This window comes from Aedes aegypti, chromosome 3 (assembly GCF_002204515.2).
Source record: "Aedes aegypti strain LVP_AGWG chromosome 3, AaegL5.0 Primary Assembly, whole genome shotgun sequence".
Taxonomy (NCBI): Eukaryota; Metazoa; Arthropoda; class Insecta; order Diptera; family Culicidae; genus Aedes; species Aedes aegypti.
Window position 1 is genome coordinate 290,895,679 of NC_035109.1, and position 27,320 is coordinate 290,922,998.

At 39.6% G+C, this 27,320-nt stretch overlaps 2 protein-coding genes across 2 annotated transcripts in view; one reads left to right on the forward strand and one right to left on the reverse strand.

The window, feature by feature from the left end:
• The window catches only part of LOC5575268 (insulin-degrading enzyme), a 31,331-nt gene extending 4,058 nt beyond the window's left edge, over nt 1-27,273 (forward strand). Inside the window, exons 3-7 of the mRNA XM_001661826.2 lie at nt 22,312-22,662; nt 22,722-22,953; nt 23,018-23,224; nt 23,499-24,001; nt 26,536-27,273. Coding sequence (XP_001661876.2) covers nt 22,312-22,662; nt 22,722-22,953; nt 23,018-23,224; nt 23,499-24,001; nt 26,536-26,784 — 1,542 coding nt within the window. The 3' untranslated portion in view covers nt 26,785-27,273. The remainder of the gene's footprint in view (nt 1-22,311; nt 22,663-22,721; nt 22,954-23,017; nt 23,225-23,498; nt 24,002-26,535) is intronic.
• LOC5575270 overlaps nt 27,021-27,320 on the reverse strand; it is a 41,427-nt gene continuing 41,127 nt past the window's right edge. The window contains exon 4 of the mRNA XM_001661825.2: nt 27,021-27,303. Coding sequence (XP_001661875.1) covers nt 27,166-27,303 — 138 coding nt within the window. The 3' untranslated portion in view covers nt 27,021-27,165. The remainder of the gene's footprint in view (nt 27,304-27,320) is intronic.

Here is a 27,320-nt window from a genome sequence, read left to right on the forward strand (position 1 = left end):
TTTTGTCATCTCATTGAGTGCACTTTCTAGTTTAGTCAATGTCAATAGGGCCAAGTTTTGCTATTTAGTTATTAAATTTTGCATGTATTTTTTTGTTTTCCTCCGAAAATTTGAAACATTTCGAATATTAAGAGGTCAGAATGCGTAACTGATTTGAGAAAATAGCGTTTTTTTTTTCGTTCAAAATCAAGAAAGTGTTTACATGAAAGAATATGTATTCGCTATTTCATCGTATAAGTTTCAGTTTTTAACAGAAAAACTGTTTGTAAAGTTTCGATGATGACGATAATTACGATAATGGATTCTTGAAAGATAAAAATATGGTGTAGGAAAATATAAAAAGCAATAGCATTTCATCTGTTATTGACCCTTAACAAAAAGCATTGAAACTATAAGATTTCAAGGCACTTTCTTAAGATGACTAGGATTCATTGTGTATATCTAGATACAATATCGAAAAAAATGTCATTTTAACAATTTGCTATCATTCTCAAAGTGTGCAAACAGAAAGCTAATAATTTAAAAGCCAATAACGGGGAAGGGAAAGAATGTTAGTTATACAACCATTGTTACTAGAGACCGAGTATGCCTCTGCGTATCCACAGTTGTCGTGGAAAGGATATTGGTTTAGTGGGATAAGGAAAGGATCTGCGAGTCAACATATTAACGTATTAACGCCTAACCAGATTCTCGATATTACTTGGTATAAGCATTGTAGTCGAACAATTGTTCATTGCTGCTTAGTGCCATCACAAATCTTGAATTTTATTTATTTGAATTTATCAATAAGATTTTGTAGAGGTTTTATCGAAATTAGCTGCTCAGATCTGGGGCTAGAAAATTGGGCATCTTGTATGGATCATCGAAAGAGTTTTAAATGTATAATCCAATTTACTAAATATTGGCCAATTACTGTCGGACTAATGAAATATTACCGTAATCCGGGGTCATTTGGCGAATTTGGTCTGTATAAAAAAGTAATACCTTTTAAGGATGCTTCACACGTGCCAAGATTTCAAACAGTTATTTTTTTTATAAAATAGTTTTGCACAGAAATATTAACAGTTTTTTTTTTGGTGTAAGCAATACTGTTGGAAAAGTCATTACTAAACATGTTGGAGAGCAGGTACGACTAAAACAAAACAAGGCTATTCGCTCCACACCGCAGGCTACTGACTGATATCGCTACCAGCCAGCTCCTCTCTTTTATTTCATGTCTGGGTAAAGATATCTACAATTCATTCACTTAAAATACTACCTCTACAATTCTTACCCATCGACATCTCCACTACAGGGTGTGTGATGTACCTGCTCTCCAACACTCCTCCTCATCACACAACCTTCAAACCGCCATCTGCCACCCGAGCTTACTTGTCCACTAAGCTCCTCCTGGCACCGAGCTCCAGCTACCGAACTCCTCCTAGTCGAGCTTCTCCTAGCCAGCTGCACCATCGTCCTCTTGGTCAACCGCGCCGTCCTCCGAGCTCCTCTTGACTCCCAAGCTCCTCTAGCACTTCCGAGCTCGTCATCCGATCAGCCAGCAGCCGCACCTTCAGCCTCGTTCTCTGCATCTTGGCCTCCAACTCTTGGGCACCTCGTCCAAGCCACCTCCCGTCCAGACTCCACCATCCGTCCAGGCTCTACCTCCTCGCCGAGATTTTGCCTCCTCGTCTAGGCCTCGTGGTCCCTCATTGAAGCCGCCTCAACGTCCTCCAGGCGTTTCTGGGCCCACAACCTGTTGAAATAAAACGACTAAAACAAAACAAGGCTATTCGCTCCACACCGCAGGCTACTCACTGATATCGCTACCAGCCAGCTCCTCTCTTTTATTTCATGTCTGGGTAAAGATATCTACAATTCATTCACTTAAAATACTACCTCTACAATTCTTACCCATCGACATCTCCACTACAGGGTTATTGGAGGGGTAAATTAGCAGAGAGAAACAGTAAAACACGTCTTTACAGATCGAGGCAAAACACTTGAATGAGCTTTATTCATTTCCTTCTTTCCATTCACTTTTGAGCTTCATTCAGTCAGCGCCTTTTACACTCGATTCGCGCGCGATGCTGAATGACGCAGGGCTGCCATCACTCCTCCTCATCGCGCAGAGATCGCATTCCAATCCTCTCGCGTATGTCCTCCAATTTTACCCTGTTCAGCGGTTTCGTAAAAAATGTCCGCCAACATATCCGCCGATGGGCAATAAGTTACATTTACGTTGTCGTTTTCAGCCAAATCCTTCACGAAGTGGTATTTGGTGTCCACGTGCTTCGAACGCTTCAGTCCTGCATTCTGCTCCAACATCTTGATGCAACTTTGGTTGTCTTCGAAGATCTGTACTGGTTCCTGTACATGCTCCCCGAAGTCCTTCAATAGTTTTTTCAGCCAAAGCAGCTCCCGACAACTTTCAGCTAACGAAATGTACTCCGCTTCCGTCGATGAAAGTACCACACACGATTGCTTTCTAGCACACCATGAAATCGGGCCACCACCCAGTTGAAACAGGTAGCCCGAATTCGATTTGCGGTCCTTCACATTTCCGGCCCAGTCTGCGTCCGCGTATCCTCGAAGTTCTTGTCTGTTACAGCCAATTCCAACTTCAAATCACTCGTAGACTTCAGGTAGCGCAGAACCCGTTTTGCTTCCGTCCTGAGACGAGACTCGCGAAGACGGTCTTCTTTTTCTGTGATTGCTGAGTTTTTTTTCTTATTCCACTTTGTGTTTATACCAATTATGCGCAAGCCGTTCAAACCCTCACATGAAGCTCCCAGCAAAAAATGATTGAGTTTGCATCACATCGAATCATAAATAGCCGTTTGAGTGAAATTTCATGCCAGCAAACGTAGCAGACATTAGAAATAATTAATCTTCTGCTTAGATTTATCAGCAACTTTGAAAAAAATTGCTCCGCCGATTGAGGTTTTTAATAACAGTTTACTTTGAACACAATACTTTTCACTTTTTCAGCCATAAAAACGGTGGGCTGCATTTGACGTTTCGTGAGAGGGGAATATGGGCTGCATATGACGTTGATATTTTTCCTCTTCGCGAGTCTCTCTCAGCTTCCGTCCAATCCGCATTCGTTGGCTTGCTTACCTGCCTTCCAAGAATGGATGTACTAATAGCGATGTCTGGCCGGGTATTTACTGATAGACACAGCAAACCACCGACGAGGCTCTGGAATTTTTCATTGTTCGGTAGACTCTCCAGCTCCTCCGACGTTCATAGGAATCCGTGATTCCTTAGCATCCGCAAGTCCGAACTGTGCAACCAACTTGTCGATATAAGCCTTTTGGTCCAAGCAGTAGGCGTTGTTCTTCCGCGTCACTCTTATTCCCAAAAATGTTTTACTTCACCAAGTGTTGTAATCTGGAACTCGCTAGCTAAAGCCTTCACAACTCCTTCGTAGTCTTCATCACGTGATGTGGTGATTAGCATATCATCCACATACACCAGGATATACACTGAGTTTTTCTTCTTGTCTTCCGCTTTGAGAACAACCGAATCCACTACCGACGGATCACGACGCTTGTGCACTTCGTTAATGATCTTCCCTTTCACAAGATGCATCGTTAGCTCATCATCGGCTCGGTTCTCTAGCGTCGTCGTCAAGGCATTGAACGAATCAGGCAAACTTCGAAACATTAAAACCACCTGGAGATCTTCGTCTAGTTTTGTTCCAGCATTAGTTAGCTTCTCGAACAAATCCTCAAACTCCATCAGGTGTTCTTCGATGTTGTCCCCGTCATGGTACTCCATGTCGCAGATTCGCTTGAGCAAATGCACTTTGGTCGTAAGCGTCTTCTTCTGGTGCTGCTTGTCCAAATTGTCCCACACTGCTTTCGCGGAATTCGTATTCCGGATATGCCCGTGTTGACTTTTTGTCAGCAATAAACCGATCGTCGCGCGCGCTCCCTGGTCTCCCTCGTCCCAGGCAGCCAGTTCCGCGACGTTCGAACCCGAAGCAGCTTCTTCCGGCTTCACTCCCGGCGAGACATACTTCCAAAGTCCTTCCCTCACTAACAAAAACTCGACTTCCAATTTCCACGAATCGTAATTATCGTTCGTTAACTTCGCGATACCAATTTTCTCCATTTTTGTTGAATTTAACACTTCCGGAAAAATTCCAACAAACGCGCCACGACTTGTCTGAACGTGTTCACTTTGCACTAACACAAAATGGCTACATAACCTATGGACCGATGCACGAGTTCATTATTTGACGTTTGAGCAGTGCCGTGATATTTACGTGACCATGGAAACGGGTAAATTCGGCACCGCTTAAACGTCAAATTAGTGAACTCGTGCATTGATCCATTGGAGGGGTAAATTAGCAGAGAGAACAGTAAAACACGTCTTTACAGATCGAGGCAAAACACTTGAATGAACTTTATTCATTTCCTTCTTTCCATTCACTTTTGAGCTTCATTCAGTCAGCTCCTTTTACACTCGATTGGCGCGCGATGCTGAATGACGCAGGGCTGCCATCAAAACAATACGCTGGTGCTAATTAGCACACTTTGTTTTCGTTTTTTCTTCCGAAAAACGCGAACCGGACACAATTGATCCGGATTCCGTCGCTCACCCTCAAAGGAGCATGCAACAGATTCAACGGATCAAACACTACTCCTATGACAAACAACTTTGTAGAAAACACAGAAAATGTTAAAAATCTTGGAAAAAAGTTATGATAAAAAGTATGATTTTTAGGGGCCATTCACATACAACGGCATATATCTCAAAAAGTATAAGAGATGAGAAATAGTGTCTTCGACAAAGTTATTTCAAATTGCCAATTCTACAACTTTGCCGAAGACACCACATGTCTATCTAAATGTTTTGAGAAAATAGTTTTTCTATCTTACTGCTAGGTGGATTGATCACAAAACTTTTTGCATCATAAGATGCGCTTTATCCTGCCCCCGATCCGTCATTGATTTATAAATTTTCAAAAGCAGTTTTTTCGTCCAAAATTAAGAAAATTTGCAAGAAAATATGTTCACTGTATTCTATTCTCCAACCGAAACACAGTGAACACATTTTCATCGAATAATTTTCTATTTTTAAACAGAAAAACTGCTTTTAAAGTTTTGATGATGACGGAGCGTTGAATGTTAATGTACCAAGAAACTTCTCCGAACAAACTATATCGCTAAAATCAACGGTTTGGGCGCTATTCAAAAAGTGCATGAAATCGAAAAAATAAAACACAGTGCAATGTTAAGATTTTTACGACAAATCGATTGGGTATTATGACATGAAGATTTCAATGACAATTGGAATATTTGTTTTTTTGGCGCGGATTGGGGCTTCTAGGCGCGGATCGAATTTTAGTAGTCGCGATTTTCGCGGATAACATTTTGTTACATTAAGTTTTTGTAACAGCCCTGGATTTCTGTAGAATCAATACGTTGCGAAACAATATCATTTACAAATGTTCACGCCGCTCTTTCAAAGCTTGTATGTCAATAAGCATGCAGCGTGCTTTGTAGGGTGGAAGTGGAAATGATTATTATTTATTTATTTAGTTGGTATTACATCAATTAATTTGATAAAACCTCGTTAACGATGTTACGCCAATTAACTCGGTCCATGGCTGTGTCTCTCCAACTTCGATTTTGGCCCACGTTCTCCAGATCTTGTTGCACCTGATCAAGCCACCTCGCTCGCTGTGCTCCTCGCCTTCTTGTGCCAACCGGATTCGACGCGAACACCATCTTTGCAGGATTGTTGTCCGGTAGTCTTGCAACATGCCCTGCCCAACGCACCCTTCCGGCTTTCGCAACCTTCTGGATACTGGGTTCGCCGAAGAGCCTAGCAAGCTCGTGGTTCATTCTCCGCCGCCACACACCGTTTTCCTGTACTCCGCCAAAGATCGTCCTAAGCACCCTTCGTTCGAACACTCCAAGTGCTTGCAGGTCCTCTTCCAGCACGGTCCATGCTTCATGTCCATAGAGGACCACCGGTCTTATAAGCGTATTGTACATGGTACATTTGGTGCGAGGGTGAATCTTTCTCGACCGCAGCTTCTTCTGGAGCCCATAGTAGGCGCGACTTCCACTAATGATGCGTCTCCGTATTTCACGACTAACGTTGTTATCAGCCGTTAACAAGGATCCGAGGTTGACGAACTCATCAACCACTTCAAAAGTATCCCCGTCTATCGTAACACTGCTTCCCAGGCGGGCTCTGTCGCGCTCGGTTCCGCCTATCAGCATGTACTTTGTTTTTGACGCATTCACTGTCAGGCCGACTTTTGTCGCTTCACGTTTCAGGCGGGTGTACAGGTTTGCCACCGTTCCAAATGTTCTGCCGACAATATCCATATCATCCGCGAAGCAAACAAATTAGCTGGATCTTGTGAAAATCGTACCTCGGTTATTGAACCCGGCATGACACCTTCTAGCGCGATGTTGAACAGCAGGCACGAAAGTCCATCACCCTGTCTAAGTCCCCGGCGGGATTCGAACGAACTGGAATGTTCACCCGAAACCTTCACGCTATTCTGCACACCGTCCATCGTTGCTCTTATTAGTCTTGTGAGCTTCCCGGGAAAGCAGTACTCGTCCATGATTTTCCATAGCTCTTCGCGGTCGATGCTATCATAAGCCGCTTTGAAATCGATGAACAAGTGATGCGTTGGGACTTGGTATTCACGGCATTTCTGGAGGATTTGCCGTACAGTGAAGATTCGGTCCGTTGTCGAGCGGCCGTTGATGAAACCAGCTTGATAACTTCCCACAAACTCATTTGTTATTGGTGATAGACGACGGAAGATAATCTGGGATAGCACTTTGTAGGCGGCATTCAGGATAGTGATCGCACGATAGTTTTCACATTCCAGTTTGTCGCCCTTCTTGTAGATGGGGCATATGACCCCTTGGAGGAGTGGAACTCCGGCAGCTGTTCCGTTTCCCAGATTCTGACAATCAGCCGGTGCAGAAAGGCTGCCAACCTCTCCGGGCCCATTTTGATGAGTTCAGCTCCAATACCATTCTTACCAGCGGGCTTGTTATTCTTGAGCTGGTTGATGGCATCCTTAACTTCCCTCAATGTGGGGGCAGGTTGGTTTCCTTCATCCGCCGAGCTGACGTAGCCACTTCCTCCGCTGTCGTGACCCTCGGCGCCTGCGTTCTCCGTGCCATTGAGGTGTTCATCGTAGTGCTGCCTCCACCTTTCAATCACCTCACGTCCGTTCGTCAAGATGCTTCCGTCCTTATCCCTACACATTTCGGCTCGCGGAACGAAGCCTTTTCGGGATGCGTTAAGCTTCTCGTAGAACTTTCGCGTTTCTTGTGAACGATGCAGCTGTTCCATTTCTTCACATTTCGCTTCTTCCAGGCGGCGCTTTTTGTCCCGGAATAGGGAATAGGCGGGTTTGCTGCTTTCGTTTTCTTTTATATCGCTCCACGTTTTATCGCGTTCCTTGCTGCAGCATTGCAGCCCGCGCTGCATCCTTCTCCTCCAAAACCTGCCTGCATTCATCGTCGAACCAATCGTCACATGTCCTCCTTTCCACGTACCCGACCGGGCGTCGATACCGTACATTGTTAATGACGGATAGTTTTTGGCGCAGTTTCACCATCACCAGGTAGTGGTCGGAGTCAATGTTAGCGCCACGATAGGTTCTGACGTCGGTAATATCGGAGAAGTGCCGTTCATCGATCAAAACGTGGCCATATTCTTGGAGGCGGCAAAATCTATCAGTCGTAGGCCATTCTCGTTCGTCGGCCGGTGGGCGCTGAACTTTCCAATCGTCGGTCTGAACTCCTCCTCCTGGCCAACCTGAGCGTTTAAGTCTCCTATGATGATCTTGACGTCGTGGCTTGGGCAGCGGTCGTACTCGCGTTCGAGCTGCGCGTAAAATGCGTCCTTGTCATCATCAGTGCTTCCGGAGCGAGGGCTATGCACGTTTATGATGTTGAAGTTGAAGAACCGGCCTTTGATCCTCAACTTGCACATTCTTTCGTTGATCGGCCACCACCCGATCACGCGCCTCTGCATATCACCCATCACTATAAAAGCTGTTCCCAGCTCACGTGTGTTGCCGCAGCTCTGGTAGATGGTATGATTACCTCTAGAGTATGCGTGTGCTTCCGATGAAGTTGAGAGATTTGCAGTTCCACGTACCGAGTTTCCAATCGCAAGTCCATTTTCGTCGCTATGGTCTTTGCCGATTGTTCCGGTCCGTATTCTCTCGTTGACGTTCCTGTGCTGGTGTATTTTTACGGCTGGCTTGCGGGGCCTGACACCAACCCCCTAGATTTCCGGAGGACCATTCCCCCTATATGTTCGGAGGGCCATAGTGCGCAGTTTAGCTTAGAGTCCTTCTCTGGCACTCGGACGATGATCAGCCGCCCCTGACATGGGGAACAGACGCTGTTGTGAGCCGCTCCTAACATGGAGTACAGACGCTCAAGGTTTGCAGAAGCAAACCCCCTCTTCCCTGTCAGCATACGACCAAAGTTCCCACCGGGGGTTGGTTACCCGAACTTCCCCAAGGTTACTCGTACCCCGGCCAGTACCACGAAGAGGTAGGGATAGAAGTTGCTGGGCAAGAGGCTAAGGACCACACAATGGGGTCTATTTTATTCCTGTAGGTACGCGAGGTACCAATGGTACGCCATGCCCAGCCATTTACCGTGCCAGTGGAAATGATGTTTAACTTAATTTACGAAGAGCATATAGTAGAAATTGTTTTTGTACAGATTCTAATCTTTCTTCGTGTGTGATTGAGAAAGGAGACCATACAGTGCTGCAGTATTCCATGATTGATTTTACATATGCAATATATAGAGTTTTAACTGTGCATGGGTCATGAAAGTTGTAGCAGAAGCGTTTAATAAACCCTAGCATGTTATTAGCCCTGTGAATTATTGTATTGTAGTGGTCTACGAAAGAAAGCTTAGAGTCTAAGATAACTCCTAAGTCCCTCACTCTTTCACATTTTTCCACATTTTGATTTCCTAATGCAATTAAAATGCGTGGTGTTGTTCTTTTTCTGCTAAATTATATTAGGTTGCATTTTTTACATTCAGTTCTAATAGGCTGTTTTTGTACCATATGCAGAATTTTTCTATTTCATTGCGGAATACATTGATGTCTTCTTCATTTCTTAGTTCCAGGTAGAGCTTCATGTCATCGGCATAAATTAACACTTTGAGTTTATTGAAAATGAAGGAAATGTCGTTTACATACATAATAAAAAGAAGAGGTCCCTAATGAGAGCCTTGAGGGACACCCGAAGTGACTTGAATTGGTTTTGATTTGTTTCCTTTGGATTTTATTATTTGTTGGCGGTCAGTTAAATACGATTCAAGCCATTTCACCAGTCCTGGCTCGATTCCAATTTTTCGTAGTTGATAGATAGATTGCACGAGATTGCAATTTTTTTTCTGAGTTGTCACCCACATTTTCATCAAGGTGCATAACGGATGGAAAATTGTCAGATTTTAGTTTTGTTTTTACGTAATTGAAGAAGTTCTTTGGACAGGACTTTATTTCAAGTTCAGTTTTTGAATTATATTCTTCAAAAGCATTACTGATGGAAAGTTTTCATCATTCTGGTGTTTCTTATAAATTTTATGTGCCTTTTGCTTCCGATTTTTCAGATTTTGTATGTGGTTGTTATACCATATTGGATTTTTTGTACTGAGGTTTCGCCGTATTTTTTTGGAAGGAATTTCTTGTTTTATGATTTCTAGTACAATTTCATTGAATACTAGTGGTCCCGGCAAACTTCGTCTTGCGATCAAGTAGGCTGTTGAAAAACGCCATGTGATGTCCCATACAAAATGACAGTTATATTCACTCTCGTTTTTTTCGACTTTCACGGTGTATATTTTGAGTTTTTCAAACGCACAAACACGTCGGAACACTTCAAGAACCTAACTGTGAAAGAATCAGGTAAATTTATTGACTCGTTCTCAAGTTATTTTCGTGACATACAAACACCATTCCATTTTTATTTATATAGATGAATGCAGCAGTTTTGACATTTCTGATTATTTCTTGCCAATAGGATCCTAAAATATTTAATGAAATCTTGTTTTAATTTAATAAGACGAAAGAGCATGTTCTTGCAACCACATTGTGTCTATAAGCCGAATACCGTTAAGTCACCAATCACCGTGCGGCCTCCATTCACCGTGCACATATACAAACTCCTACAGAATATTCATACAATTTTCACAAATTATTCTTTTGTCAGCAAAATAAGATAAACCTGATGAAATTAAGTAGTTTTTGTCACAAAGAATTTTAAAAAACCTAGTTTATGTAATCAAAATTATGTGAATTCTGTTTGATAAAGAGATGTTTCAACACTCTTAGTAGAAACGCCAAAAATTCACATTTTGCATTTTAACGTTAAGGCATGATTTTTTTTTTAAATTTCAACATGTTTTCACTGTGGATACTACTAGTAAGATGTATTTCATCTTACGAGCAATGAGATTTTATGCAAATATTATTTTTTATTGTGTTTCAGTCGAAACCGAAATGCACGGTGAATGGACCCTCTTCAATATGTATGGTTCCTATTACCGTGCATTAGTGTAAAAGGCATGAAATTATTCGATAATACATTGGATAAATTCTAACAGAAATTAATAAATGAGATCTTCCAGAAATCTTAAAAAAAGTAAATGCTGAGCAGTCTATGAACAGTTCTAACAGGAAATTATGGAACTTCAAGAATTTTCTCATTACAAAATTCTTGAAGTTCCATAATTTTCTCATGGTAAAACTCTTAAAACCAAATCATTTTGTAATTTCTTGACAGAATTATAGAATGAATGTCCAAGAATTCTTTGAATATTTTTTTCAGAATTCATGAAAAAATCACTAGAAAACTCCATTAAAAACTAGAACAATCCTTGAGGGATTTTCTATGGAAAAGTTTCTGAACGAATGCGTGGTGGGATTATCGGCAGTATTCTAGGAGAATTCTCTGGGGGATCTGGGAAATTTGCTCAGTTTTTGAATGAATCCCTGAATATATTTTTGTAATAAAAAAATCATTGACAAATTTTTAGACGATGACATCGAGAATTACTTGAATAACCCAGTGAAAAAAGTATCACTGAGAACTTTCTTAAGAAATTCCTGATGGAATCAATGAAGGATTTTGTTCCACATAGAATCCTTGAAGAAACTTATGTAGTACATAGAATGATTCTTTCATACAAAATTGAAAAAAGTTCAGCAGAAATTCATAATGAATTGCTGGAGAAATTCCGAGAAAATTGTTATTTCATGTTTTTGAACGAACACCATTTTATAGAATAATTTGTAGAACATTCCAAGAATTATAACTGGATTGTTCTTTAAAAGAACTGCTGGAGAATTCAAGTCAGTAGTACACGAGAAGCGGTCGAGTACACACGCTTTTGTGGTTTGCTCCGTTCGGTCAATTACAATAAAGTAGATTGCCAGTGGTCAAGGTCACTAGTGCTATCGCTTATATAATACACGGATTTGAACAAAGGATGGATCGAGTGCAGAAGAAAAACACAATTGGATTTGAATTCGGAAAGAATGGAGCTATGCCCTCGGTGAAGGATGCCATAACTTTTGTGGCAAAGGTGTTTTGAAAATCAAGGAGACAGATGTTCATACGGTATACCGAGATCCAACGGAAAACACGTTTTATGTTAAGTTCATTGACGAAGAAGTGCTGAAAGAAATGACGCAACGTTTGCGTGCAACGGAAACATTCAAATATGGTGATGGCACAACGGCTCAAGTCCACGTGGTACCAGCTGATGGGTTCTTCCGTTATGTAAGAGTTTTCAACCTCCCGCCGGAGGTCGGTGATACGGAGATCGCAAATGTAATGGCAAAATTCGGTTCAGTGCGGCAGGTGGTGCGAGAGAAACTGCCTGCAGATCTTGGGTTCAATGCGTACAGTGGGACACGTGGGGTACACATGGAGGTTAAGTCGGAAATTCCGTCAGCATTGTACATTGGACACTTTAAGTGTCGTATTTTTTATGAAGGACTACGCAATCGATGCTTCGTCTGCAAAGAGGAAGGGAACGTCAAGGCTGACTGCCCAAAGCGTTCCTCAGTGCAGCACAGAATTGGAAACCAGCAAAAGGACAACGTGACCGCTCACGAAACTTCGTTTGCAGATGTCGTTAAGGGTATCACACCGGTACCTACGGATTCGGGTAACCAAAAAGAGAACCAGGTGGATGAAATGCCGGCTTTGGATAAGCAAATGGAACTAGGTGAATCTTCAGGAGGTTCGACAAGCATCATCCAGCGAATGAAAGAGATGAATATATCGCCGCTTCGAACGCTCGAAGTTGCAAGTGAAGGTCTCAGCACTCAGACCAGACAAGGTAGAACCATGCAGAAGAGACGAGGTAACGATAGTGATAGGGAGTCGCCTGAGTTCGACGCTCACAAAAGTGTGGTGAAGGATGTCCCGAATCAAACGAGGAAGAAGAGTAGATCATCTTCAGGGCATAGTAAGCGGAATTCAAAATCAAAGTAATGATGGTATACAGTAGAATTGTAACCAGCATTAATCTTAATGCTATACAGACAAGAGTTAAGCTTTCGTTGTTCAAAGACTACATAGTTAACCCGTATAGGCCTGAGTGAAAGCAAAAATCCTAAAACCCTCACCGCTCAGCGAATACGTAACGGATTCAAATAATATTTTGTCAGTAAACTGGCTCACATATCTAGTTTCTAAAAGTGGTCAGAGGAACTCGGGAATATTCCTGTGGCCGGAGTTATTCCAGTGGGTCACTGGGTCAAGTCGGGTGAAAAAGGGCGATTTTTTGGGACATGACAAGTTAACTTTATTTATTTGTAATGACAATAATTTTAATTTGCATAAATCATTAAAATCTGATACTCAACATCCCAAATAAGGAGTTTTTCACCGCTTAGAGAGTACCAGATGTGGCTACTCGGACTTAATGCCCGGAAGAACCGGCTATAGATTTGTTAGATATTAAACCGTTTCAGTTCTCTTGAAGTAGAAATCAAACACAGCAGTTTACTGAAAAGCATTCCCATAATGTTGACACAGATGTTTACATACAAATTGACCACTTTATCGTAAATCTGACGCGCCCGGGGACACGAAAATGATCATTTGAAGGATTAAACAAATGCAATACATAAGGTTATTCAATTAAATCATTTCTCAAAAGTTTTACACTGATGCGTTTCACTTAAAACTCCTTGGTAAAGTGGCCACATTATAGACGACTCCGGAAATTATCTGTGACTTGAAATTTGCCTACCTACAGGGGCACAAAACCACGACACCCTTTGCATCCGACCTGACCCAGTGATCTACCAGAATAACTCCAGCCACAGGAACATTTCCGAAATCCTCTGGCCACTTTTAGAAACTAGCTATGTGAGCCAGTATACTGACAAAATATTATTTGAATCCGTTTAGTATTCGCTGAGTGGTGAGGGTTTTAGCATTTTTGCTTTCACTCAGGCCTATACGGGTTAACAGCAGTGCCGGATTTGGGCTTTGGGGGGCCCGGGTCAGATCTCATAAAAGGGGCCCTTTTATACAAAACTCAACACGTTCTGGGATTCCACAAATGATCGTATTGAATTTGATTTTCCAACGAGATGGTCGATCCAAAGATATAAGGGGTCCAAATGCAAAGAGGTGTAGGTGACATTTTCGGTTGTAAGCTATAAACATTGAAAAATTCAACTGTTTCAAGCTTTCCAATAGTGTTTTAAGTGATTTTCCCGTCCATTGGGAAATAAATAACAATTATTAGAAAATTGGCTCGTTTTTAGGCGTTTATATAAATTGTATGGAGTTAAAAATAACTGAAAATCATCAAAACCGTTTTTCTGCAAAGCTCCTTTTGATTATATTTACTACAAGCTTCCAGTTTGTCTCTGGTTGGAAAAAAAATATTTACAGTGCTGGCTAGAATGAAGTACACGAAAGCTGATTTTCATACAAAATGGTCAAGATTGGATACCTGCTTCTCTGCTTCTAGCAAACCGATTGACCTAAAATTTGAACTGCATGTAAGAAATAATTAAAAATTAGATCTGTGAATAAATCATCAAATTCTATGCAAACGCGACTAAGTTCTTAAAATTTGCCAATTTTAACAAAAAAATGTCAGAATTTTGATACTGGGATTTTTTAAAAATAAACAATTTACGATAAGTTATCTTCTACAAAGTTTGCATTTCAATTAAGTGAACAAATTTGCAAAAGCTGCCTGCTTCTAAATATTCCCATTTCAAAAATGTCCCAATTTGGATTTTTTGGTATTTTTTCAAAATAGTTTTTTTTTTAATATCTACCAAACTGTCGAGTAGAATTTGATTAATTTCCCATAAATCAAATTCTAAGTTATTTATGAGATGTAATTCAAATGTCAGGATAATCGATTCGTTAGAAGCTGTTATACAATTCCCTAAGCTTGAACATTTTGTATTACATCGGCCTCTATATACTTTTTTCTTGCCAGTACTGCATATTTAATGGATTTCATTTGAAGCTAAGCAAATCTAAGCCTATACTGAATTCAAAGAAAACTTCATCATCTATGGCATATAAAAAGTAAAGTATTTAAAAATACTACCTACCGCGTCACAAAAGAATTTCCCTCAAACTTAAAATTTTTGATAGAATTGCAAATAGTTTTAAAGTTCTGATAGGATCCCAATAAACTCTTTGAATGGAGCAGTGCTTTACAGTCGCATTTTTTAAGATCCTGCAAAACGCATTTTCAATCCAATATTTCTTTAAAACTAATCAGAGAAGAATTTTGAAGATTTTGGCTTAACATTCATGTTGTAATATATTGAATCATTGACCAAATAATTGAAAATCATAGGCCAAACTATACTGTGAGATTCAGATATTACGTGAAGAAAAAAAAAACTTAAATATTGGAAAGTTAACTTAAACGTTCGAATTATATGTTCAAATATTTAAAGAGAAAATATTGAGAGGTATTTCAAAATGTTTTTTGTTCTGAATTTTGGATCCTCGGGGGGCCCCCTTAATCGGGGGGCCCGGGGCATTTGCCCCCTTGGCACCCCCCCATTGGGAACAATCAAGGAACAGCTATACTAATACGAAGGGGGCTAGATTACAGCGATGTAATCTGTGATCCTAGTGGAAGGATAATCTCGGTTAAAATCAATAATATCAATTACGTCAATATTTACGGCCACGCGGGGTGCCAATACAAAAAGGAAAGAGAAACGTTATTTTCAGAAGATATTGCAATTCACTTCAATAAGTTAGGAGTTTGTCATCACTTAGTTGGTGGCGACTTCAATTGTATTTTAGATGCAAATGATACAAAAGGTTCAACTAAAATTACTGTAACAGCTTGAAAACATTAGAAAGACTTTGGAAAAGCTACCAGAGGACAGCCGGTCCAGTTCTCGTTCTTTAGAGGATCGTCCGCGTCGCGAATAGATAGATTTTATATTTCTGAGAATTTTTTGAAATTTATCAGTTCTTTTGAAACAACAAGTGTACCTTTCTCAGACCACAGAGCCATTTCAATCAAAATGAATGTAAACAAGGACGACTTAGGACACCATTACGGAAAGGGATATTGGAAAATTAATACTGCTTTCATAGACGATGATTTTATAGAAAATGAATTCTGCTTCGAATATGAGTCGTTGCAAAATAGAATAGCTTATCGTAATATTTTCTACTCCTGGTGGACAAGCCATTTCAAATCAAAAGTCAAACAGTTTTACAAAAGTAAAAGTATAGAATTCAACCGTAGTATGACCGAAAGAAAATCTGAGCTGTATAAGACGTTAGTAGAGCTTTCGAATTTACAAAATGAAAATGAAGACGTTAGTACTGAAATGAATTTTACAAAAGCTTTGATATTCAAAATTGAAAACGAAAAATTGAAAAACATGGAAACAAAATTATCCGCGAATAGTATCATGAAAGACGAAAAAGTTAATATTTATCAGATTATAGCCAGACACAAAAGCTCGAAAAGCAGAACGATTGTAGAACTACATGATGGAAGTAACACTATTAGAGAAACGAACGAATTGAAAAGATACATTTTTGAACATATTTCCGGTAATTTTGCTAGAAAAACTGACGATGAAACTGAAGACCGCTGTGACATGCTCGAATACGTAACCAAGAAGTTAGGAGATAATGATGCTGAGGGCTTGATACGTGATGTCGGTGAAGATGAGTTGAAACATGTGGTTTTTAGCTGTACAAAGAAAAAGACACCTGGTCCAGACGGTATATGTTATGAGTTCTATGCAAAACACTTCGATTTGTTAAAAAAATGATAGTTGGAACTTTTCAATGGATTATTGCATGGCGATGTTATTCCTCCTTCCGAATTTTGTGAAGGATATATAACATTAATACCAAAATCGGGTTGTTCAAAAAACATCTGAGGCTTTCGACCTATTAGCCTTCTCAATTGCGATTACAAAATTTTCGCAAAAATCATTGCTAATCGCATACAGCAGGTAATAGGAAAATTAGTAGGTGAAGGACAAACAGCATGCGTTGCCAGCAAATCCTGCATAGAAAATCTCGATCAGTTAAGAACTATAATAGCGAAAGAGAATGGATCGAAGAGATTTAAAGCTGCAATTTTTAGTTTGGACATGGAAAAAGCTTTCGACAATGTTCACCATGGGAGATTATGGCAAGTTTTAGAAGGATACAATTTCCCGTTTCGTTTGCTAGACTGATATTATTTGTATTGTATCTGGAGCCGTTTATAAGAAAAGTTTATCAATCAGTGACAGGACTTTTAATCGACGGAAATTTCATTAAAATTTTTGCTTATGCGGATGATGTTACGATTATCATTCGTTCAGATTCAGAATTTGATACTGTATTGAGCATAGCTGATGATTATAAAAGAAAGTTTGGAATCCGATTGAATCTTCAGAAATCAGCTTTTACGAGAATTAATAATATTGCATTAGGTCCACAGAAGATAAAGGAAGAAAAGCAATTAAAAATTTTAGGAGGAACTTTTACGCAAAATTGGATAGAATTTACTGAAGTTAATTACAGTCGGTTGATCAATAGTTGCAAATGTGCACTAGGTGCTTTAGGAGTTAGAAATCTGAATTTTGTTCAAAAATCTTGGATAATCAACTCGCATATTTTGAGTAAATTTTGGTATGTTGGCCAACTTTTACCACCGGATAAACACCATATAGAGGAATTAAGAAAACTTGTCATTCGTTATTTTTGGGGTTCTCAGATTTTCAAAGTGGATGCTAGACAATTGTACTTGGCCTTCGGGAAAGGTGGTATAGCACTAATTTGCGTAGAAGAGAAGTTGAAAGCCTTATTTATTAAACAAGTTTTGTACGGTATTAGTAGTTCTATTAGAGAAAATGATCATTTCCTCTTAAATTGTCCATACACTCGAAAATTGTCTCAAGTTACTCACGATTGGATTAATATCGCCATGCAATATAAATCCATAGACTATTTAAATACGGTCTCATTAATATACGATTCTTTAATAGCAAAACAAGAACATGTCCCAAAAATTCAGTTGAAATTTCCAGATTATGATTGGCAAAATGTCTGGGAAAATTTTAGTAAGAATGTTTTTAGTTCAGAAGCTAAATCAGTGTTATATGTAATTTTGAATGACATTTCTCCAAATAATGAAAAATTGTGCAAATATAAAATGAGAGGTCAGTCAGAAAACAAATGTGTAATATGTAGTAAACTTGATACTAATATACATAGGATGAAAGAGTGTATATACAGTGGGATTCCGTTTTTGGCAACAAAGTCGAAATTTTCAGTTGCCAAAATCGGAACCCATTCTTTTAATATTATTTTTCAACTAATATTTTTTAAAACATAATTAGAATGTAATTAAATCATCCTTATGGAATCATTAGGCATCGAGACTTCGGAACGGTTCTGTTCGAAGCAGATTTTCGGAGGGGTCGACTATGCTATGAATCTTTTTTTTTCTTGGCATTAACGTCCTCACTGGGACAGAGCCTGCTTCTCAGCTTAGTGTTCTTATGAGCACTTCCACAGTTATTAACTGAGAGTTTTCTTTGCCAAAGTTGCCATTTTCGCATTGGTATATCGTGTGGCAGGTACGATTATTCTCCATGCCCAGGGAAGTCAAGGAAATTTCCTTTACGAAAAGATCCTGGACCGACCGGGAATCGAACCCAGACACCTTCAGCATGGCTTTGCTTTGTAACCACACGGCTAAGGAAGGCCCCTGTTATGAATCTATAACCTCGTAATGTTGATTGTGGCAAACGTTCTACATAGTTTTTATCGCTCCAATGATTTTTTAAAAGCTTTATCTACGCTATTTGTATATGTGGGTCATGTAAAATCAATAATCGCATAAGTGACCTTTGTTCAAGAATTGGACTTTTCCTTAACACTTTGTAAGAAAGTACAATACAAAGGCGATGGGTATTACAAAACTGTATGAGTTTTTCTTATAATCTAATTAAAATTAAAAATCAGTTCAACTTTTAGGCTCTAGCGTAAAATTTGACAAATTTTGGTGAGTTTAGAATAAGTTTATTTTTCTTATAAAGCAAATCATCTCATGAAGAATGATTTACAGAAGTCAAAAGCGCAAACATAAACCAGTACATTCCAGGATACTGATATGAAATCTCTTGAGCCTGATAGGAATCTTCGGGTGCTTGTAAGGAATCTACGCTAGGACTCTGAAGCATCTTGGTAAGAATCCGCAGGATCCCGCTTAGAATTCTCAGGATCTCACTTAGGGGTTCCCTCGATATTACTAAAAATTCTCAGGTCTCCGATGATAATTTTCAAAAATTCATTATTCTTAGGCTACAATTATCACAGACCGAATTCCTCAGAAAACCACCTTTTCAAAATCTACAACATTTCGCCAGAACTACACAAAACACCACTAGAAATCCATTATCTCGGTAGGAGTTCATAGTACGCCCTAGAAATTTTAAGAGTTTATTGGGCATCCGATATTGGACATAATCTTCAATAACCAATTATACGTTCTCATAATTCCGCAAAACCCTCAGTGTCTGTTAGGAACATGCAGACATCTTCAAGAATACATTGAAATTTCTGAGAAGCTCTCTTAAACCAAGAATCCCCTAAGGTTTCTCCAGGGTAAATTAGAAAGCTCATAGACCCAGTTCGTATGGATCCTAATGATTATTTTATGAACCCCATATTCTCGATTGAAAATATTGTATAGAATGTAGGATCGTCTCTTAACAATTCTAACGTCTTACTTAATCTCTAACAAATATGGAACGTAGCTCTAAATAGTTGCCACAGAAAGATCAATATACACACTAATACTACAGACAAAATATTTAAACACTCAATCGTATTTATCGCACGTTTCACTGGTGATATTGACAATAAAGAGTTGTTTGGAGTGTGTACATTTGACATGGTGGCGGTATTAAACGGCTCTTTGAAATAATATAAAAAAATGAAAAACAAAATAGTGAGACGAAATTTATGATTAAAACTCTGTGTGAGTTATATACTTCATGTTGCTCTTGTGTCAGTGTTTGTGCTTTGTTCAAGTATTCCAAATCTGAAGAAAAGTGGTTTTATTAAGTGTATCACCTACTGGCAGACTATTGTGGCCTGGTCATTCAGTACGAATGCCTAAGAAAAGAAGGTTTTCTCTAGTTGAGATACTGATGGAGTTTAATGGCCTCATGGAACATTGTGAATGCATGACCATCCCGAAGTAAATAGGCGCGTACGAGATCCCTTAGTAGTTGGTGGGATTTGAGGGAATATCGGCGACAAAAGAGCTGTAGAATGTAGTCGGTGTGTAGTTGACTTGCAATTCACATGACTAACTCAGCAGACACAATAATATTCACAAATATTTACAAATTTCAATGGTATTCAAAAAAGTTGCCAAAAACGGATCCCTTTTGTTGCCAAAATCGGGGGGTGCCAAAAATGGAGCATGCCAAAAACGGAGCATGCCAAAAACGGAATCCCACTGTATTCTAGAGAAATATGGAATTGGATTGAAAAAGTAGTGAGGAAACAGATAAAAGTTAACTTTAGCAGTGCTACTCAGATTATAGGAATCAATATAAGAGAAGGTAGGAAAGACCTAAAAGCAGCTCTTTGGCTAATAGTAGAAGGAATCGCATATACAACAAAGCACTATAAAAACGCTTCGTTATACGTTTTTCAACACATGTTAAGGAATCAAAGATGGAATCAGAGGTATTTCTTTAAAAAAGTTTTCGGAACACACGCTTTTGTATTTTAAGAATTTTGTACTAATTTTTAAGACGAGTATCCGTTAAGACAATACTGATCAAATGTTTCTAGTAACTCTTAGAGCAATCCTTGAAATAGATTTGAACAAAAGATCTGGCATCATTTCTGAAGAAAATTGTAAAGGTTTTTAACGATAAATATCAGGAGAGTTAACTAGTGGAATTTCTAGGAGATGCCTGTCGGAATTATGTTAAGAATATGTTGTAAGATTTACACATGAATATTAGAAGAGTTTAAGATAAATCCATGGAAAAATTATTGCAGGAGTCTCTGGATGCCAGAATGATTCTAGTTGAAATCTGTGGAGAAATTACAGTTAATTATTACAGATTATCGAATCCTCGGAGGAATCATTTGAATAATATCTGTAAGAATTAGTATTAACTAAATTTTCAAATTTGAGTTTGATCTAGCCATTTTGAACGCTAATACTAAATACTAATACTAAAGTTTTCATAGAAAATTGAAGTGATTAGCAGGCTAGGTTCCAGCGTAAATGCAACAAAAAAAAAAAAGTATGATGTATACAAATGTACAGCAATGACAAAATGTTGGTTTAACATTGAGCTTATACCTCACTCGATATTAATTTATGGCTGTATTCAGTTACAGTAAACCGTTGTATTGCTTTGATTTACTTTTGGTTGTAGTTTGAAACTTGAAGAATGTTTAGTGTAGTTCATAAATCATGTTTCTAATGGAAATTGGAAAAACAAATGTGAGCCAAAAAAAAGTTACGTTATATTGAGGTATAAATGTATATCATATTCTAATGATTTAAGTCTGATCCTTTGTAAATTTAAGTGTTTCAAATCTGATACATATTCTACTGACTCAGGTATACAGGTCTGAATTACTTCATATTAATTTAATTCAGATTGGGACAAATTCATTTAATTTTCTAATGATTCAGGTCTGATTCACTTTATGCTCAAATAATTCAAATTGTTTTACATCATTTTCAATAGATTCTGGATTGACCTACTTAATTTTTAACAAGTCATGTCTGATTTACCTCATAATTAATATTCCATTAATATGTCATAATCATATTCCAGTGATTCAGTCTAAATCATTGGATGTGCAAGACTCCAATTTTTTGTATCATCTAGATCTGAAAGATATAACTCGCTTGAAATCCTTAATTTTATTTTTTCACTAGCGGCACCAATCGGAAATTTTTCAAATTAAAAGGTCTACTTCCCGGATGTCATTGACATTCTGAACAATCTTGCCGAGGACTCGAGGTTTCTATCTCATGTGAATTATAAGAAGGACTTGCTTAAAATTCTCATGTTCACATGCTTACTGGCGCCACCTATATGATCCGTATATATGATCAAACTAGATTAAGGTATGGGGGGTCCGTAGCCTTGAGGTTACGCTTTCGCTTCATAAGCGGAAGGTCATGGGTTCGATTCCCAGCCACTCCAAAAAAAACCCGCCTCACGGAGGACCGTGCTTTGGGAACCACATCCATCCTCCGTCAGTATCAGATGGTGACTAAGACAAACTGACCCTCTTCGCAGGCAGCTAGCCTCAAACGACTCAGGAACACGGCAAAACCAAGGCTGGTTCATTGTACTCTGTAGCCAGAGTACCTTAGGAGGTGGTACTTATAATTAGGTCCCGTGCGGCCCTAATTGTGGGGTTTGTGTGCTCAATTTTGTGGAAAAATAAAATGCTGGCGATTTTGCGAATTAAAAACTAAAGTTTAATGGCCTAATTAGTTCTCGATCCTCGATTTCCGCGTTACCAACTCCATTTAGATGTTCATCGATGCGCTACTTCCTTTTTTAAATCATCCAACAATCGTAATGGACATCCAACAATGCTTCAATTCTTATAACTGCTCATCTATAGGATCCAAGCCCGAAGTCTTCTGATGAAACTTCCGTATTTATTGTGCGCGGTACCTATAGCAAGACCCATTTCGATTTTTTATGCTTCTTAACCAACTTTTAGCTAGGTGAAATCTCATATATATGAACTGACATGTTTTATCCTACTCTATTTTTTAGGATTGGGCCAAATCTGACCTGAACGGAAATCTGCACCTGCCGGAGCGCAATCCCTTCATCCCGACCAATTTCGACCTGCTGGCGGTCGACGCGGACATCGAGAGCATTCCGGTGATCATCCACAATACGCCGATGATGCGCGTGTGGTTCAAACAAGACGTCGAATTCCTGAAGCCCAAAACGCTGATGAATTTGGACTTTTGCAGCCCGATCGTGTACTCGGATCCGCTCAACTGCAACCTGACGCATCTGTTCGTGCAGCTGTTCAAGGACCACCTGAACGAGTATCTGTATGCGGCCGGTTTGGCCGGGCTGCGGTTGGGGGTTGCCAATACGACTTATGGCGTTAGCGTAAGGATTTGGGAGATAGCTTGGGTTTTCCATTCAGTAACAAACTTCTGTACTTGCAGGTCTCGATAGGAGGATATAGCCACAAGCAGCATATTCTTCTGGAGAAGGTGCTGGATGATATGTTCAACTTCAAAATTGACGAGAAGAGATTCGAAATCCTCAAGGAGCAATATATACGGAATTTGAAGAACTACCAGGCCGAGCAGCCATACCAGCATGCTGTCTACTATTTGGCCCTGTTGCTCACCGAGCAAGCATGGTCCAAACAGGAGTTGATTGATGCTACGGAATGTAGGAATGAAGAACTGGTCCTTGCTATTATGCATTACTAACTCAAATTTCAACTCGATTTCAGTGGTAACCGTCGACCGGTTACGAACCTTCATTGACGAGCTGCTGTCACGAATGCATGTCGAGTGCTTCATCTACGGAAATGTGAACAAGGAGAAGGCATTGGAGATGTCTAGTAAGGTTGAAGACAAACTGAAGAAAACGGATGCTAATGTGGTGCCACTTCTTGCCCGACAACTGATGTTGAAGCGTGAATATAAGCTGAACAACGGTAAGTTAATACGATTTATACAATAGATTTTGCTTTTTTCTATGCATTCCCTGACGTGTTCCTAAGGTGGCTCATATTCACCTGATGACCCCTAAGTTGAATTTAATTCTCTGATAAACACTTAGGAAAATTTGTATGATCTGACTCCATTTGGTTAATGTACGGTCTCTTTTTCAGGCATTAGGTCTCTAAAGTTCCCTTTTTTAAGACATTTAGCCCCTACCAACTCTGTAAATGCGATATTCTCACAATTTGCACCGTCTCCTTCCCGCAGGTGAAAACTGTCTGTTCGAAATGACCAACGAGTTCCACAAGAGCTCGTGTGCCGAACTGTACCTGCAGTGCGGCATGCAAAATGACCAAGCCAACGTGTACGTGGACTTGGTAACGCAAATCCTGAGCGAACCGTGCTACAACCAGCTGCGGACCAAAGAACAGCTCGGTTACATCGTGTTTTGCGGTTCGCGCAAATCGAACGGCGTGCAGGGCATCCGAGTGATTGTCCAATCGGCCAACCATCCGGCGTTCGTCGAGGAGCGGATAGAGCACTTCCTGAACGGAATGGTCGACTATCTCGAAAACATGACCGAGGAGGAGTTCAAACGACACAAGGAGGCACTGGCCGCCATGAAGCTGGAAAAGCCCAAGAGGCTATCGTCTCAGTTTACGAAATTCTTGAACGAAATCGCTTTGCAGCAATACCACTTCAACCGGGCGCAGGTGGAGGTGGCCTTCTTGCAAACGCTCACCAAGCAGCAGATCGTTGACTATTACAAGGTAAGTGCGCTGCAGGCGACTGTGTTGTAAGTGACTTCAATGAAGTTGATGAAACGAACCCGTTATGACTCCGAAAGAACAAGTCAGGTCTCCTATTCACGAATGTAGGGAAAGTGTACCAGTTATGGCCATAGTGGTTCCCTATTTCGCCATACGTGATATCTTGAATGCCTTCACATTTTGAAAAATCTTTTGGGTTTTAGCAGTAAAATAAAGGATAAATCTTGATGTTAAAACATTCAAAAAGATTAAAAATGTAAAAGTTAGCCAAATTTTGCATATGGCCAAATAGGGAACCACTATGGCCATAACTGGTACACTTTCCCTAGTGCATATTTTTATATAAGCATTCTACGATGAGTAGATGGTATTCTTGGCACAAAAGTATCGATAATTTGTGATTCAATTAGCGAACTTTTGCCCCACACTTGATTCGAACTCTTGCCCGGTTGGGGTGGAGAAAAAGTTCATTTAAGACAATCAATTTTAAATCTGTTATAATTAAAACTGGGTAAATGGTTGGTTGGTTTGACTTTATTAACGAGATTTTTAGCCCTGGGCTAGTTCATCTCGGGACCAACGGCTTTACTTCCCTTCCGAAGGAAGTCGTCACTATAACTTTTTACGTCATAAATGACTATGTCGGGGATGGGATTCGATCCCAGGTCCTCGGCGTGAGAGGCGAGTGTTCTTACCACTACACCAGGTCCGTCCCCACTGGGTAAATATTTTGCGCAAGTTTTTTGGCCCTAGGCTAGTTGATCTCGGGACCAACGGCCTTACTTCCCTTCCGAAGGAAGTCATCACTTTGTATAACTTTTACGTCATAAGAGACTATCTCGAGGATAGGATTTGATCCCAGGTCATCGGCGTGAGAGGCGTGTGTTTTAACCACTACGCCAGGCCCGTCTCCTTTTGACACAAGTTTATTCAGCATCATTGTGGCAAATACGTTGGAGGTACATTGTGCGGTATTTATTAGAGTAAGGTGGGGCAAAAGTTCAACTTTAGTGGTATAACCAAAATTTACAGAAAAAAAAACAAAAGAAGTTTAATACAAATAAATAATACAAAGTGAACTTTCAACACATTGGCTATAATTTTGCTGAACAGAATTTTGTCAAAATATTTACCCATTTTTAGTCATGACAATTTCAAAATTGTTTCTCTAAAACGAACTTTTGCCCCACCGGTGGGTCAAGAGTTCCAATCTAGAGTGGGGCAAAAGTTCGCTGGTTCAAGCACAAAATATCGACACTTTTGTGACACACATACTTTATACCAGCCATAAGCTTATGTTTACAGAAAAATACATACTACATTTTCATAAAAAATGCTCAAAATAGTATTGATTGTAATACACCCAAAACTAGCAATTTTTTGCAAACATAAGTGAAAATGGACCATTTTGATGCCTTTTTTTCGCATCAACAGGGAAATTTAGCTAAATTGGAAAATAATATGTAGAAAAAAAGAAAAAAAAACGTAAAGCGAGCACTTGACACTGAAGAAGAATGTAAGTCGCAGACGAAATAGGCCTATCTGTCAAGATAAACAAATTATTAGAGTTTAAAGGTTGCTCGCCTTACTAGTGATTTTTTGTATTTTATTTTTTCTTTTGCAAAAGTGAAGTGAAGTGTTAAAGATCAATTAGTAGTTTTTTTCTTATACATACTCTAATAATCCCTTCCATAAATTAAAACAAAAGTTTAGTAATAAGTAGAGGGTTAAACTTTTGCCCCGCTGATTCGATCTTTTGCCCCACTATGGGCCAAAATAGCTTTTTAGTATTTATGCAAAAACTAATACACCTCAAAGCATCTTCATGATACGCCCAAACATAAAAAAATCGAATAAAATTTTATCTTTATTTGATTCCATGCACTGAAATGTCGACCAAAAATTACAATTTTCTCGTCGAAAAACAATAAATAGCCATTACTTAAATGCATCATCAATTACTCCCGCTTCCCCTAATTGGTCTGCATTTCGACGTGGCAGGCGCCATTGTTGTCTAAAAATAGAAGATTAGAATAGAAAAGATCCTCGACCGTAGGGATTCGAAGACCTTCAGCTTGGTCTTGCTGAATAGCTGCGCGTTTACCGCTACGGCTATCTGGGTCATAACTTTCTATATTTTGCTCTATTATCTGATAAAATATGAAATGAAATTTTGTGCAAATGTACGCCGTACCAGAAGATCTGCTCCAGAGGAAATTTGTCCTTCTGGAGGAAATCTGCCTGTCAGATGATGTATTAAATGTTGTACAACAAGTAATTTGAAATATCGTCTGGCATTGAATATTTTGATTGAATAACTCTACTATTAAACTTCATCAGTGATTACTCCCGGAATCCTAACATAAAGTTCTTCTAGGAATCAGAAAACGGGGGACGTGCCTCGGCTTCGGAAACCTCCAACCAAGAATCGTCCAGGAGCGGATTTTTGGTTTCATTTCAATTTTTAATATCATAACCGCTTATTCCTACACCAATGATCGTTTCTCACTCCTGTCATCGCTTTCGAACATCAGGAATACATCGTGAAGGACGCCTCCCTACGACGGTCGCTCTCGATCCACGTAGTGTCCACTGCCGAGGGTGGTGCCGGCCATAAAGATGCCCCGGCTGACGTGGCCAAACAATCAACCGACGACGCCAGCACGCAGAAAGACTTCGTCAAAGTTGGCGACCTGGCCGGATTCAAATCCACCCGAGCCCTGTATCCCATGGTGCAGCCATACATCGACATCAAACCAAAGGGCAGTAAGTGTAAGCTTTAAACGAATGTTTGTCTGTTGTTCGAAGGTTCTTTCCAGAGTCAATAGTTTTCTTTCTCATTGAGTAACGTGCGGTGCTGATGCAGTCATCCAATTTTTATCCAATGAGGGCGTTGTTTTTTGTATACTAGATATTGCGTGTTATTTTGTAGATAGTTTTTTTTTTCGGTTGTACATTTTCGTGACAATTTAGTTTAACTCGGGTTTCATTGTGCTGAAGAAGAATGTCTAACATTCGCTATTGATTGAAAGTTTAGTTTTATTTTATTCAATCGATACATAACACAACTTTGTTAACAATCCTTAATCAGTGTTAAGACATTTATATATGAAAATCACACTTGCAAAACTCGTACTCTTAAATGCTAATCAGAGGTAGGATCCTCACAGATAAATGACAACTTCGACGAGAATTTTATCCTGCTTCAGGTAGGAGTTGGTTAGCAATGCCCTGTAGGGTATGGTGAATCCGGTGTTGGTGTTCCAGAACTCCTGAGAATTAAGATCACTAAACGGCACACCCTGTAATAATCCAACAA